The sequence below is a fragment of the Typopeltis vanoorti genome, chromosome 16 (genome assembly GCF_054136105.1).
Source record: "Typopeltis vanoorti isolate ZY-2024b chromosome 16, IOZ_Tvanoo_1.0, whole genome shotgun sequence".
Lineage (NCBI taxonomy): Eukaryota > Metazoa > Arthropoda > Arachnida > Uropygi > Thelyphonidae > Typopeltis > Typopeltis vanoorti.
In genome coordinates, this window is record NC_143564.1 from 65,033,936 (window position 1) to 65,050,659 (window position 16,724).

Here is a 16,724-nt window from a genome sequence, read left to right on the forward strand (position 1 = left end):
TTTTGTGAACCGTCCTTCACTTGGCAAAGTAATCATAAATTAAAGTGATAAGGCTATCATTCGTCATATTAAAAAAATTAAATGTATTATATATATTTGATTATTTCTACATTCAAGGTCGGAGTTTCAAATCTGCACAACTTATTAATATAAAATTCAATTCTAATATGCGTTTACTGAAAATATTTATCTAACTTTAAGAACATCGGCAATCTGAGAAAGAATCAAAAGGAATCTAGAAAATTAGGCTTACCTCCAAAATCTGTGGAATATAAAAAGTAGGACGTTTAAGCCTTTCTTTTTAGACTGTTGTTTCAATATACTGTACGCAGTGAGTATTCCGCTGAAACGTAACATTTAAAACAGTATTATACTCAAATGTATGAGCTTATATCTTTTATCAATTGCGATTCAATAAATTATATAACACGCTTTAGTAGATCTTTATTAGACCTGGAATTGAGATGAAACTTCATTACTCTTGTTCAATAATTATTCCATTATTTCATATGCTTAATGAAAATTGTTGAACGCAAGATAGTAGCCTGCTGAAGTATCTGCTCATATTTCATTAATTAAATTTAAACATGTAAAAGTTTGTTATTCTATTCTCTTGTATGCTGCCTTTCTCTGTAAATATTTTGAAATAAACGTTCTTTGAATTATGAAGGTTACAAATTAGTAGAAGCGCTTACCTCATTACCACAAAGCTGTCAACAGCTGGAGTGGCGTTGGATATCACTTGAAACCAGAACCCTGCTGGCATCTGAGATAATCTTGTAGACATGCCTAAAATAAATATATTTTACCCAGTATTAAGAATATATTTCTATGTATTATAAAGTATTTTTAAATCAATTTAATGTTTAGAACATTTTTAATGTTTTTTAATGTTCAGAATAGCTTCCATATTAATGAAAAGGACTTTGGGTGTAGTTTTGGAACTGTCAATTATACAGTATTTAAATAAACTTCACTTGAAAACAGAGCATAAGAGAAATTTTTGCTATTTTCATTCCAGAAATGAATTCCAAAATTAATTTCTAGAATGAATGGCTGTGGTAGTCAATATAACATGCGTGTTATTTGAGATAGCTGTAGGACATTTAGGCTAAAAATATTGAAGAAAAACCTGTTACTAAACAGAATCCATGAGTATCATGCAAGTAATGACACATGAAAAGCACTGACTCTAAATAGGCTGTGGTTTGGGACAGAGAGCCAGATGTCCTCTCGCCTGTATATAATAACGGGCAATGACCGTAACTGAAGTGACTCCTAACAGGAGATGATAGTCTGAAAATGAACAGATCGGTAAAAATATCTCATATAATGTTGTGGTAAGCAGGAGACGCTTGCTAAGAATACCATGGACTGCAAGGCAAACCAACAAATCAGTGATAGACAAAATAAAGCCAGATTGCTTCCTCGAAGCTATGATCATCAAGCAAAAATTGTCATACTTCGGACATACTATGCGATCAAACGACAGTCTGGAGAAGATGACGATGCTTGCTAAAGTTGATGGAAGCAGGAGAGGAGGAAGACCAAGATTTAGATGGGTGGATGGAGTTAAAGAAGCAACTGGAATGCGCTTGGAAATTCTGAAAGATATGGCCAGGAACAGATCTGAATGGAGAATGTATGTTCATAGAATCACCGGGAGTCGAAAACGATTCGATGGAACACAACAACAACAACAACAACAAGCAGAAAACATCAAGTCACCGTATGAGATTTATTCGAAAACAGCTAATCGATGAGTAAGGATAAATGAAGGATCAACAGAATCTTAAAGTTCAACAGAAATTGTGTTGTTAGTGAAATTACTGTTGTTCCGAATGGAGTAGTAGACCAGCAGAGAAACAAACACCGCACCCGTCAAAAAAAAAAAAAAAAAAAAAAAAAAAAACTGCACACGAATACTAGAGAAAGATCGCAGAAGTAGAGCAAGGACTGCATACCTCGCTCCCCAGGAACACTACTGCCTACCAAAGACACATTTTCCTTGAATGCTTATCCTTCTTGGGATGGACACGAATAAGGCATGTTCCATGTCACAGAGCACATCATAAGCGGGATCTATGCAATGATATGTCTATGGTGACAGGGATCTTCTTACAGAAAAAAAAAATGATAGAACTGTAGGAATTCATCAGGTACTCGTGTGGGGTAGTTCAAGAGTATTTCTGTAACACTGTAGTCTGGATGCTTTCGATTGTCAATACTATTTTCAATGTTTGCGGTGATCCAACGCGCTAATAAATTGTACACATCGGTATGTAGAATATTGCATTTGAAGTACATTCATACTTATAGAGTTAAATATATATATATCCTACTGGAAAAACTTGTTTCAATTACCCTTGAATCTAGAGTGTATTAAAAATATTGTTTAAAACAATTTTGTTCCTTATATGTGAGAAATGCGACTTCTGCGATCCTAGTTCTCCATGGTCTAACTGCTCAATGACGAGATACGTCTGAAAGGTGAACCCTCACCATGAATAAAAGACAGTGCGTGCTCTACATTATGGGACACGAAGGTTAACTTCTAGTGGAATCAGTTGCCTAAAATATAAAAGTAGATGGTTGTGAAGGTATTTCAGGTTCAGAATTTTAGTTCGAAAATTACTGCTATTAAGAGCAAAGAAGTGGATTTAAAAATAAGTAAAGGCAATTTGAGCAAACATTTGAAAGAAAATAATGTTGACAGAAATGGAGTTTCATGTACGATGGGGAATAATGAATAATAAAACGTAAACAGCAAAGCACAATTAAGAGACAACTAAACATGAAACTTTCGTACATTATTTAATACGCTAATAAAACACATTAGTGTGTTAGAATGAATTAGTGGTCAGCTTAGTACTTGCATTCTAACCAACAGGCTTCTAGTTCGAACTTAGCAGGTTTATTGTGTCACACTCAGTGTGAAACTATAAACCCATTTACTAGATGCCGGAAACGGGTTGAAAAGTTTTATCTGGTCCAGGAGTTTTGGATTAAATAAAAATAAAGAATTATTAAAAATAAAAATGAAAAATGTCTTAATCCACTTAGATCTTTATGCATCATAGATCATAAGTCTACAAACTGGTAGCTAGTGGTCACGTAACAAAACGAAAGAAATTGCAAAGAACGTGTTTATGTGGAGGAGATTAAAATGCACGAAAATAATACCAAACTCCCAACCCCAAGCTCCCAAAAATAATTCATTCATACATTCATGCATATTATAAGTGAGTTTCTCGCTGTGTATGAATGTATTTATGAATTATTTCAATTTTTATTCTTTCGAATGTCTAAAAATTTTAATCGTTTAGCATTAGCAATATAGGCATAAATGAATCGAAAGCAAAGAAGGATTTTGGAAAATTAAAATAGCGCAGAAAATAGCGAATTTTGTACTAAAAGTTATAAACAGGTTTCTATTTCGTTAAATATTTCCGTTTGAATTCTTTGCATAATTTCTTAAATCATTTAATACGTATTTTACGCGTAGTTTTTAGTTGTTTTCGATCAATATTATCCTACAGTGGCCATGTACTTCTAGAACCCATCCGAAAAAATAATAGAAGAATTGGTTAAAAAACAATCTAATAAGTTTAATACACGAGTTTAATTAAAGAATTCTGTGTCAGAATTTAATGAAACTTACTTCTTTTGGATTAAAATTATAGTAAAATTTAGTAGCTATAATAGAATAAAGAGAATTCACATTTTTTTTTCCCCTCCAAAATCCGTTTTACAAGTTAACGAACATTTTATGCAGGGTGCATTTAAGTAAAAATAGGAAGGAAGTAGTGCATGAAACCTAACATCCCTTAAAGCTCTACGAGGAGATATACTGATGCATTTAAACACACACACACACACACACACACACATCATTATATGATAAAATGAATGCTGCTGAATGAACAAAACATGTCGTAATGAGACACACCGGAAGAGACCAAGTTACAAAATGTTGATCTACTTACTAGATTACATAAAAACTACTACTTTGTTTCCTTGGAAGCATATGGAATACTTTGTTACGCCAAGAATATATGCAGATATCAGTAATGGTTTGCTCTTTTTCCTGTGTAGTTTCTCATATTACTTCCTAGTTTCAAATTTTACTAAATTTTTCCTGGTGTTTATAATCAAACATTTCCTTACTTTCCCAGGAAGTTATGCTACATAATTAGTCGTTCGAGTTACTCCGCTGATGAGATATAAAGCTGAGTCTTATAAAAGAAAATTAACCAGTGTTTCGAAGAACAAAAGACACTATTCAAAACAAAAATTACTCGAACTACCGCTTTGTGAGACTGATGGTATTATAACGTTTGAGTAGTCTTGTGTGTTGGGCATGCAATATCCAACGTATCGTTATGAATAACAGTACGTAGTTTTAGCGCTATAATAGTCTTGTCCCTTTTTTCAGAAATATCTTGATCATTAGAAGAAAATAACTTGACTAAGTAGCTCATGGACTTTTCTTCTTTTTTTTTACAAGTCATCGTTAATACCAACAAAGAATATCAAATAGCTGACACCGAGCGTGGTACGTTTTGTGTTAAATGCTCAATTAGTACTTCTTATTAGCGTAAAAGTTGCCGTCCAAGCAATAAAATTGCTTGGATGCTGAAGCTTTTAAAAGACCATTCGTTAAATCTACTTTTATGTAACTTCTATCCACGAAATGTTAACTTTTATTTGGTAATAAAATTAATTTCACTGTTGCTTGGAGCTCTATCGATCCTTAAGTTTGGTTTTTCCTTCCTAATGCGGATAAAAAACAAACCGATTTATTATCTATTTGCAAAGGCAAATCCCTTCCTTTTATAATCATATATCGCATGTGATATTCGAGGAACTTGGTCGCTATACTGATGGCGATTTCAGAGCTACTCTGAAACTGAAATGCCCAAACATTGTGAAGCATTATGAAATCAGAATGCTAATCATGGATTGTATCTAAAAATACGATTTGCTTTCGGCAATTACTCTACGTAACTTGTCTATCACAACGTTACAGCTATTCCACTTGTCCCAAATCTCCTGGTAGACGTAGGACGATGACATTAAGAATACCTAATGGATTGCTCATCAATCAACTTTTTTGTCTGCATTTGATATCTAGGCTACGCAGTAAATTAAGAATAGCCTCTAAACATTCGTTCCTCAATATATTTAAAGGAAAAAACTAGCATTATTTAAAAGTAATTTCCTTAGACTTCTTTTAACCCATCTCTGACGTAATCTAATTATCTCATCAAAAGGTTGCCATACTGACACATATGAGAATTTTACTTAGAGGAATTGTATTTGTAAAACTGAAATGATAATCTTTTTGCATGTTGCGGAAGTTTAAACCCTTTGGTTTGAAATTTCCTAAGGCGGCATTTTAGATGAGTGTCTAAATAAGGAAGTACGTGAAAGTTGGCAGTTTCGCAAATGATGTGATATTTAGTTCCTCTGAATGTTCAATAATTAGGTCTCCAGCCATTGAACAGATTGTAATCGTTGATGGTATCTATATACGTGCATAACTACAACTACTAAATATCCACTTATGTACGATTAAAATTCTGCTTCTCATAATGTCTATGCTCATTCTTAGTTACAATCTATCAAATATTTAAATTCCATGTTTGCAAAAGCGCAAAGGATTCTCGTTGTACTTAAATTACAGGTTATACGCTGGCAGGTTAGTGTCATGAAGTTTTATTTTATATTTCGCCAATTGGTCGAAATGAGCGTTAGAGGTGAACATTCGATCTCATTTTTATGTAAACGGCATTTCGGACCTTGACTGATAGTTGTCTTTCTGAATTATTCGTTAAACACGTTAAACTCAGCTGAATACAAAGTAAGAATTCCCTGAATAGCAGTTCCTTGAAATCCAAAGCGTATTTGAGTACACATATACGCATGTTAAAAACGTCCTAACAGGTGTAAATGACATAAAACGATCAGGATATCTATACACGTGAATATTAAAAGAAACAGCTGACTTATTCGAGCCGATGAAATGGCGAACCGTAGATCAGTCAAAAATTTGTAAAATGTTTGGGAAAGACGAGTTTCACACAACTCAAAGATGAGTTCTCTGGTCTTCTGTGATCTCCTTCTGAGCCACGAAGTGAATATAAACTTATGTTAAATTTGAAATGGAACCATATAAAGCTCCCACCAAGTAAAAATTCGTGTGATGTACTTCAGCCGCAAAACTGGTAACCCTTTTGTGAGATTCACGAGGGCAAATTCTTAAATATTATCTGGTTTTAATTTAAATCACAAACTGAAGCTAGCAAGTCAGAATAAAGATCAATTTCCTTTGCTGTGGGATAAAATAAACTTCGAAAATGATCCTTACGTTATAGCCTGGAATATTTTGTGACATTCTTTATATATCAAAATAACAGCATGATTCATCGAACTATTATTTTGTGCCACTCTTGAGTGGCACAAAATAATAGTTCGCCTTCAGTTTTCTTTGTCTTCAGTTTTCCAGAGATGGAGGGAACAATACATATGCAGCAACCATTTTTTTCCACTAGCATAACAAAAAGCTTAATTCGACTATGCTGTATATTCAAAAGTAGATAGACTCTGTTGAAGAAAAACCGTATTCGTTGTTGTTAGGCTAACTTTAACAAACACATTAAAAATAGTTTGATAGTTTCTGACTTAGCCTCATATCATACGAATCGCTTCTATTATGTAGACTTAAAAGTTTATGTTTTAACTCACTTTGAAACTCTATCTAGTATCAATGATTGGCATTGTTACTAGATAGAGTTAACAAGTGAAGTAAAGTACGATTGATAGTCCACTAAGACTAAAGCGGCTCGTTATGGTTAAGAACTAAATAGCCGGTGTGTTCCGAGACAGAGGAGGAGTGAAAATCACAATAGTTAATGATACTCGGTTCTCTGTTAAACAAAAAATAAATTACGAAACCATCAATGAATGATATATTTCATGAATGACCACCTAGACGTTTATGGCAAACAAATATATGGGGAGCAAAAATTAAGCATTCGCCATAATTTTCCTGAATATGTATTTATTGCAAACAGCTGGACAACACCAATTCATCTTAAAATTCATCTTGGAAGCGTTAAGATAGTAGGATGGGAGGAAAGATCGGTGGAAGCGTGAAGTGCAAATTGATGCTAACTTCTATTATAACTAAATAATTTTCCAGTCTGCTTCGTTAAAATTCAGTAAGAATACAACATTAGACTTTTTTGAAAACAGGAAATCACCTTTGACACACCTACACTTTGCGATTTTAATACCTTTATGTTCTACTGTATATCGTCTTACTAAACAGCCAGTTTATTCATATCTTATGATAAGATAGTATTTGCAATCTGTACATTGCAATACATAAAAAATAGATCATTAAAAGTTAATACAATTGATACGATTAAGTAAAAGGAAAACTTACTGAACATATTGTAATCTGTATAAAGATAAGAGTGGCCAGCAATAACCCAAGTTAGGGTAATAAATCGGATAGCATTGAGAGGTGCCAAATGTGTCGATGCGTTTTCTGTATTGACAATCTTTTTTAAATTAGTATATATGGAAAATGACTTCAGAACCCTAAAGAATAGAGCTAAAAATAAAAACAAACATATTTCAATGATAGTAAACTTAAAATTCACAGAAGTATTAGGAACATTTTAATTTTATTTAATGACACCAGAGTTATATCGATGATTTTCTGTTCTTATATTAAAATAAATCCAGGTTGGATTGACCAGAGATAAATGAGTTTATAGCGTTACATTTCAACTTGGCATCAAGTCTTATGTCTTTTATTAGGTGATACTTTAAAAAAAACTAATTTTATAAAAGTATTGTGAATGAATTATTATAAATAGAAATCACACCAGTATGATATTTTTATATAACATTTATATTTAATATTTTTATAAATTTTAATAAATTAAAAAAATGAAATAATCTGCTTTCTTCTTTTAGCATAACCTTTATAATGAAAAAAAAAACAAAAAAAAATTGAAAGTTTATTTTTGAATCTAACACCTATTTCTGACACTACACTCTTTCCTTCCACTAAAACTAAACTAAAACCTAACTAAAAATTGCTAACATTTTTTGAAATTCAAGAGATATTTTTCTACAGTTTAGGAATCAACCGAGATGACTTTATGTTAACTTCCAAGTCTCGTGACACTCACTCGTTTATATGAAGATTGCAGAACTAACCGGAAAGAGCGCATTATAAACGAAACACACCCTAAAGTAAAGTTAATTTGATCGAACGCTCATACTGTAACTATTAATGATTTCAAAGAAATGTATATTTGCATACCTTTTGTTATCGGTGGGGGTTCTTCCATATTTCTATATCTCACTGAAACAACAATATCTGTGAGAGTTCCAGCAAAAAGAAAAGTAGCTATGACACCAAACACTGCCCTGTAAAATAGCATATATTATTGTTATTATTATTAGTAGTAGTAGTAGTAAGGGATTGATTGAGGTAGACTACATGACATTCATACCAGCTGTCGCGTTTTTCTTGAATTCATTCATACAGTCACCACTTGAATAGTAAGTCATTCAAATCACGAGTCACTCTGTGAGAAACACATATTGACGGCATTCATTCAACCTCAAAGTATCTCCACTCATCCCCTTTACACTTTCTATAAAATTGAATGTTATATCTATCGGTAAACTATATAATTCTTTCAGAAGTTCGAAGGTTCTATTATCATTCACTCTTTCTCCTGTTAGTGTCTGCAGTTCAGATTGCAAATTCTTAATCTGTCCTCATAATCTATATTCCATGACTACTTATGTAACTCGATGTCATTTTTGTAAGTCTTGCTTGCACACCTTCTCCACAGCTTCTTCGTCTCTCCAGAAACCATGAGACCATATCCGCGTACAATAGTCCAGGTGAGGAAGAATGGTAGTATTCCACATAAAGATGTAATAACATTTCAGCAACAGAGTCATTTAATCAATACATTGATAAAAGAACTAAGACTACTATGATCGCAAAGTATTTCACTGCTTTTGTTAATGTGTAAATGTACATAAAATTCTAGAAGATTTAACCAACTTAAAAGAAATATTTTGAAGTCTGGCAACACTAAAGTTTTAGACTTTTTTTCCCATTTTTGACAATTTGCTTGCATTGAAAGATTTGAGATTCAAGTGTTCATCTAAAAGATAATAGTAATTTGGTTTTGAAAAGAAATGTGATGCTAAAATATTTTCGCTGAGTTCATTTTACTTTTATAATAATGCTATTTAGGATTTCTTTGTAGGCTTAGCCTAATATTTCATACTTTTTCTTTAACAGAATGTCAACTTCCTAAATGAGGTCACACTGGCTGAGAGGCAAAAAAGGAGGGGGGGGGGGGTAGAAAAGAAAAATTACAAAGGCATAAAAACTAATATGCCACTAATGGCAGATGGCAAGATTCTTCGTGGCAAGATTTTTGACTTATTTAACCGATGGCAAATTCATAGTTCTAAAGTGATAGAGATTCTAACCTTCTGTGAATGTGGCTGACATAAAAGATTAATGCGGTCGAACAAGGATACGCTTTAAATTTCAGTAATGAAGGAGATTTTTTTCTTATTTTTTTATATCATCACCACATATGAGAAGCCACAAAATCTATAGCACAAGAGTGCCGAATGTAAGTGATTAAGAAGAAAGAAAGAAAGAAAGAACCTGTAGAGAAAATGATATGGTGCTTCCAAAAAAGGTTCACTAAGTCTGAAGTTGAGCTAATATGGATCTTGATTATCAGCTTCTTGTTTTGCATACTTAAAGGAATATTAAGGAATGATCGTGGCCAATTCGGCAGAACAGCACCTATGAAAATATATAGAAATGGCAGAGGACCCTTCTTTCACAGATTTGCTACCAATCATTTCATCACGGATGTTCTATTCTACTTAATAAATTTGAGATATCTATAGGTATTCCAGATGATTCGACCAACTTTGAAATACTTTTTACAAAATATTTCACAATTTTTTGTGAAGTAGTTTCTTGAACCGCTTAATCAAGTAGTATCTTGACCCAACGTCTCATATCTACAAAAGTATTTTTCGAAGCTCAGGAAGATATATATGTAGATATGAGGCTTTGTGTCAGGAGAAGCCAAACGAGTGAGTTAACTAAAGAAAAGAAATCTTATACTTAAATCCGATTTTGAAACAAGAAATGTGATCTTCAATGGAAATCTGAATGTTATCAAAAGTAAGGGGGGGGGGGAGGAATGATATTTGTCTTACAGGAATAAGACAGGATGTACTTTGGTAGCATTGCAATTCACTATATTATCAACACTCGCTGAAGAATGCAAGGCGTTCCGCATTTATATGGTTTGTGAAAAGAGAGGAAGAATGGAATTTGTGGTGTCATCAACAAATCTATGGATAGAATTTGAGGTTAGAATGAAAAGATAATTAATCTACAAGACACAGAGCGGGAGCGAAAATACACAGCCTAAGTGTATTAGGGGATTGAGAAAAAACTAGAAAGCGAAAACCATTCACCATGATATTCAGTGAATTACTAAATAGGAAACTTTCAATCTACTTGCAAAGAGAGGAAGGCAGACCACAATGCTAATATAATAAGCTTTATGGCAGACCATACTTAAAGGAAAGCTTCATAAAAAAAGCTTGTATGAGAGGCCAGATGAAATATCCTGGAAATAACAAAAGCGGACACACGAATTCCTCCAAATATTTCCTTAGTTTCGGTTTAATGGTGTATGACGTTGGTTAAGGCATGTGATGTAGGGTTAGAGTGGAGGAACTTATATTAATGATCGCTAATTAATTAGTGAAGTACGCGCGATTAGCCGAGTGGCTTTGCGCTTCGCAACCATATGCCTGGGAAAGGAGTATCCTGGATTCGACTCCCGTCGTCGACGTGAGGAGCTTAAGGATCTTTCTCAGCCATAGCCAAGTTAGCCGGTCTTGGGTGTGGACTCCAGGGTTTTTCTCTCCAGTTTATCTGGGGTTTTTCCTCCCGCAAGCAGGCAAACCGGCCCCGTGAACACACGCATCTACAGACATAGGACACACCGGGAGGTATAGGGCTAGCTACCTTATCTTCGGGACGAGTACGGTTTAGAAGGGCTAAGGATAGCCCGTAGGAGGCCCTTAGACCTAATACGTGAAGGGAAGAAGAAGAAGAAGAAGAAGAATTAATTAATGGACATCCAAACAGTGAATAAAATTTCTTCTGACGAGCTTCATCATTGTTTTCGCGATGAGTGCAAATGGACGACAGCTAACACGATGGCTGACTTTTGTATCCTTTTATAAGAGGAAAGAAAGGATGGGCTGAATATCCCGACTGTAAAGAAGATGGCAGTAATTTTCATGTAAGGTATCCTTCAATAAATATGCTCCTCTGCAAACAGCGGATTGTGGCTTTTTATTTCTGAAATGAACTTTAATAACTACTACAAGTGACCAAACCTAACATTATAAACCTCGAATATTCTAATGTATCACTAAAATTGGGATCACGCCTGAAAGAGATCAAGTGCCTCATCGCAAAGGTTTTATGGTATGAATTACAAGAGTTTAACCATTCGTATAACAAACTGAAGGCAAAGCTAAAATCATCATCTCTATCATGATGGAGTAATGTGTGACTGAAACAACGTTAGTGTGAAATAATTGGTTTAAAATAAAACACATGCTCCATTTCCATCGTCTCATTTGCATAGATTGATTCCAAAACGTTCTGATGAAAATACAGATTTTAAGTTTTTGTTTACCGAAACATAATCCTGTATAGCTCAGAAAAAACTCATTATTTTTTCAGTAGATCGTGTCTTATTCCATTTTATTTATTAATATACGTGCTGAGCAAATATTAGACATTTTAATGGCCATTACAGTTATCTCTATGTGTAAGTTTGTGTTAATTTATTAATTATTATAATTATTGCGTACATAGTACTTAACATCATTTAATTTGAGTCTGATTACAGCAATTGGTTAAATATGGACACATACTTTATAGAGAATTCTAATTTAAAAACAAAAGCTCATTTCAGTTCAAAGTAGTATACACGCTTCACAGAACATTATGAAAGAATCCATCAACGTGAAAATACATATTAGAATTTCAGAATGTTTGTCTTCAAGAAAAGATTCTATATAAGTACGGTATAATTTGTAGTGAAGTGATCTGATTATTAGAAACAAACTCAAATACTTACAGTATAGCAATATGTTCGTTTTTAAGCACCAACTTTTGCTTCGTTTCACAGATGGGAATTCTTAAATCTCCTTGTAGATCAATCCGTTTAGGAACTGCAAAGAGAAATATGAAAGCACACTGCAATACATTTGCGAACTACAAATAATTCTACCAGTGAAATAATGTGTCCTAATAAATATAACTAATCAGTATGTTCTGCTTCATGAGTATGAATTCTAGGGTTCTGCACATTTAGTATTTTCTCTCTGATGAGATCACGCACGGTCTTAAATTATAGTCATGCATCATATTGCAATGGAGTTTCTGATACATAGCAGGATAAAATGCTATCCTTAAATATCTTTCATACCTAGTAAAATGACAGAACTCAATAACAATTAAAGTCATTTCATGCAAATTCAGTGAAAACAGTTCATTGGGAAAAAAAAAATTCACCGAATAACAATTAAATGAAAGACAATCCACCGGGAAAGCAATTCATCAGAAAGTCAACTCTCAGGAAATAAAAGTCTGTCACCTATCAATTCACCGAGTAAAAATTCATTAGCAAAAATAATTTGCAAAAATGTTAACTGATCAGGAATTCATCAATTTTGATGAATTCCTGATCAGTTAACATTCATATATATATATATATATATATATATATATTTTAAACCGCTCAGAAGGCGAGGCTGGGTGAGCTCACATTGAGAGCTCACCCAGCACCTAGCGGCTGTGATTGGTTATTGTGTCAACTAGTCCAGTTGAACGTTGTCACTTGTGATGAGTTGCGTGCTTTCTGTATCCGATGGTTGTATTACAAACAGCTGTTACACGTGTTTTCTGGAACTGAAAATTTGAAAGTGGATGTTAGGAGAAAAACGCTAATTGTTTTTTCTCTTGCTTGTGCAGTATTGCATCTGTTGAGGTTGCAAAGTTTTTTAACAGTATAGAGGCATTATTATTCTAGTCTTTGGAAACAACAGACATTAAAAAAATCTATTCCTGAATAAAAATAAATATTCTGTGTATTATAAGACGTTGTTGATCTACAACAAAATACCAGGATGTGAGATTAATGAGACAGAAGAACCCTTGATACTAAAAAAAAAAATAATAATGAATGTAGGATTCCCAAAAGTGTGGATAATTCCGATAATGATCAGATGTTGTGTTGCTTAATGCGGACAATGCTATACTTCTGTTCCCTGACTAAATTGAATAACTGTTGTAATAGATCTGGTATGAAGGTCACCAATAACAAGACAAAGACAATGAAAATAAGCAGTAGCATTGAAAATATTAACTGCATTTTGAATGGAGAACCTATAGAACAAGTGAAACATTTCAGCTACTTAAGCACGATTTTTAGTGAAGGTGGTAAATTAAATATGGAAATAGACAACAGAATCAACAAAGTTGGTATGGATAGGAAGGCAAATGAATAAACTTTTATGGCATAAGAAAGAAATTAGTCAAAACTAAATTAGCTGTATACAAGACAGTGTTCAAATCAATTTTAACTTATGGATCTGAGAGCTGGGTTAGAAGTAAACCACTTGACCAAAGAATAGAGACTGCAGATATGAGAGTCCTGAGAAAGATTAGAGGCGTGAACAGATGGCATCAATGGCAATATCATATTAAAAACGAGGATGTTAGGAAAGAACTTGACATTTTCAGCATCCAGGAATGCGTTAGCAGAGCTAATCTCAGGTGGTGGTGGTCACTTAAACAGAATGGAAGAGAAAAGATTAGCAAAACAAGTGTCGTTTTCCTGCCGTTTTCCTGCCAGGTTGGCAGGAAAACGACCCAGGGGAAGACCAAGATATAGGTGGATTGATACTGTACAAAGGGCCTTAGACGACAGAAATATAAGATCTGATAATATTGAAGTCTTGACAGGTAACAGATTGATTTGGATGAAGTTCGTAATGATGTACATTTTTCATGTAGTACTGTCATATCCTGTACACCCCTTGAGAATATAGGTCAGGACTTTGATGATGATGAATATAGCATTCTCATTCATTGTCGTTTTCTAATAAATCCTAAAGAAAACAGATTGTTTCCCCACTCTACGCAGAAGTATTCAAAGTTATCCTGCAATTAATTGCATTGGGCCAATTAAGACGAGCGCTGATAATCTATGCACTCTCAAATCTTTCATACATCGATGAAAATGCAATCATACGGTCATGGGTATCTGCAGAGGGGGAAGGCAAACTGGGCACCCCTCCAAGGATCGAGTAAAAAATTCCACAAATTATAATCGTGCAAGTGATTGAGATGTGTGGGACGATTTGTTTGTCTTAAAATTTTATTATGTGTTGGCCTATTTCGGAACACGGCGAGGTAGCCATAAAAAACGTGTTCTATTGCAGCAATAAAACATGTGTTCCTGTTTTTGGTTCATCTTTTTCTGATTTGGGAAAAAAATGTTCATTACTGTTGTGAACAGAGACCAGTTCATTTTCCTCTTCTGTGTCTAATGAGTCCCTGAGTGAAGTGTGAATTGTAAATTTATAGTGAAACAAATTTAAACAGAAAAATAAATTTTTAAAAGGTAAGTGTATGAAATTTAATATTATTTTACTTGTTAGTTTTATTATTATTTTTGCTTTTAAACTGAAATAATTTAATTTAGTTTTTAGAATTAATTAATTAATTAGTCGATTTTTAATAAAATATGCCGGTCAATTTTTTATGTATGAAATTGTGCTAAACACTGTATCAATTCCGTATACTTTTTCCCCCAAGAATTAAAGATCCTTAAAATCGATGTAAAATGAAAATAATGTATTTATAGTTTACATCGACAAATAATTACAGGAAAAAATGCTAGAAAGCGTTTATTTATGTAATTATTTAATTACGTCAATAGACCTTTTCAAGCATTTTGGCAACAATAAAGGGATATAAGAGATGAGCAATATAAGCAAAAGAAGAATAATTCCTACTACATATTTAGTATATATTCAGTAATTATTCCCTGTTCTCTAAGTAGCATCATACATTTAATTTCTAAGAATGGTAATAGCCGTTTTTCTTTAATTTTCAAGTAATAATGTAATATTAGCTCTTCATGCAAGTTGGATAGAAGTGTGAATTTAGTTTAAAAGCTCTTCAAGTTCGCTAGATACTTATTAAAATATATTTACTATGCTATATATCCATTGCATATAGAACACAGAATATAATATAGCTCATTTTAGAATATAACTGTCTGACCTATGCAAACTCTCCCGTTTTTAATAAATGGATCATCTTTTAGTCTTTTAAAATGGATCCTTATTGAAGTTTAATTATAGAAGCAAATCTAATAATATTTCTATAAAATAATGTTTGGGTGTGAGGGGAAGAAAGAGAAGCTTTAGATATTATTTCTATTATTTTGAGTTAATTCGGTAAATAATGAGACGTCTCATAAAATATGCGAATACATTAATACGATAAAATCAGGAATGTTTTAAAGTGCAAAATATTAATCAGTTACAAGTACTGTAGATAAGTGTTATTAACTGCTACATATATTACACACGTATTTCAAGGATGTAAAACTAACTAGCATATCGTCATATTGTTCGATATTTCCAATGTCCCGAATTTGCTTTGGTCGATGAACTAGAATAAACAACAAAAAATTTTGTCTACAGCCTAATTTTCTGTCGCTGTTACTACATAGCATAGTCTAGCAACAATCAGTCATTAAGAATAATACTTTATTTATTCTATGGTAAAAAAATTGTACAACAGAGTGAATTACTATGATTATAAAAGTTGATGGACAACAAATAGTAAAACTTTTTTAGGTTTTGTTTTGTATTGTAATCATTAACATGAAGAACAGGAAACGGTTGTAATATTGAAACGTATTGTTATTGCAAAAATAAAAAATGTGAAATGCAAAAAAGAAAAAAAAATGAAAGAAAGAAAATGCGTTCTACAATCTCTATGGGACAGACAGCAATTCACTAAATTTGTTTGTGCAGTTAAACCTATTAAGTTTATAATTCTGTTTTTTTTTGCATAGCAATAATTGCTTGTCATTGTATCCTATATCTATAAAATCGAATGTTTTTTGTACAATGTGATACAAATTTGTACATTTTTTTATCATTTTAATGGCCGATTCTTTAAATCTAAGGCATTTCTATGTGAAAAAAATTCTCAAAAATCTCACCTTCTAATACGAGGTTTTTAACATCCTCCTTTGTGCACGTGTCGGGCATGCATGTTCCAATCCTAAATCGGAAGGTATAAAAGAAATGTGCTCTCTTAGCTGTTCTCGCAAAACTCTGAAATAAACGAAATAACGCGATAATTCCTTAATCATATGATACAGCGAAATTTTCAAATGCTAATTGAAACAGAGTGAAAGAAGTGATAGATGAAAAATTAACTAAATGTGTATTTTATTTAAATTGATGTATAAATTTTAATATTTTTCTTCTTTTTTATTGAGGGGGTAGCAAATTAATACCAAATTATAGAATAA

The 16,724-nt window shown here is 32.9% G+C and overlaps 1 protein-coding gene across 1 annotated transcript in view; it reads right to left on the minus strand.

The window, feature by feature from the left end:
• LOC150098084 (uncharacterized) overlaps window positions 1-16,724 on the minus strand; it is a 110,343-nt gene that overhangs the window by 71,179 nt on the left and 22,440 nt on the right. Inside the window, exons 3-6 of the mRNA XM_090406678.1 lie at window positions 16,410-16,524; window positions 12,243-12,336; window positions 8,342-8,448; window positions 696-789 (exon numbers count right to left, since the gene is read on the minus strand). Of these exons, the coding sequence (XP_090262804.1) occupies window positions 696-789; window positions 8,342-8,448; window positions 12,243-12,336; window positions 16,410-16,524 (410 nt within the window). The remainder of the gene's footprint in view (window positions 1-695; window positions 790-8,341; window positions 8,449-12,242; window positions 12,337-16,409; window positions 16,525-16,724) is intronic.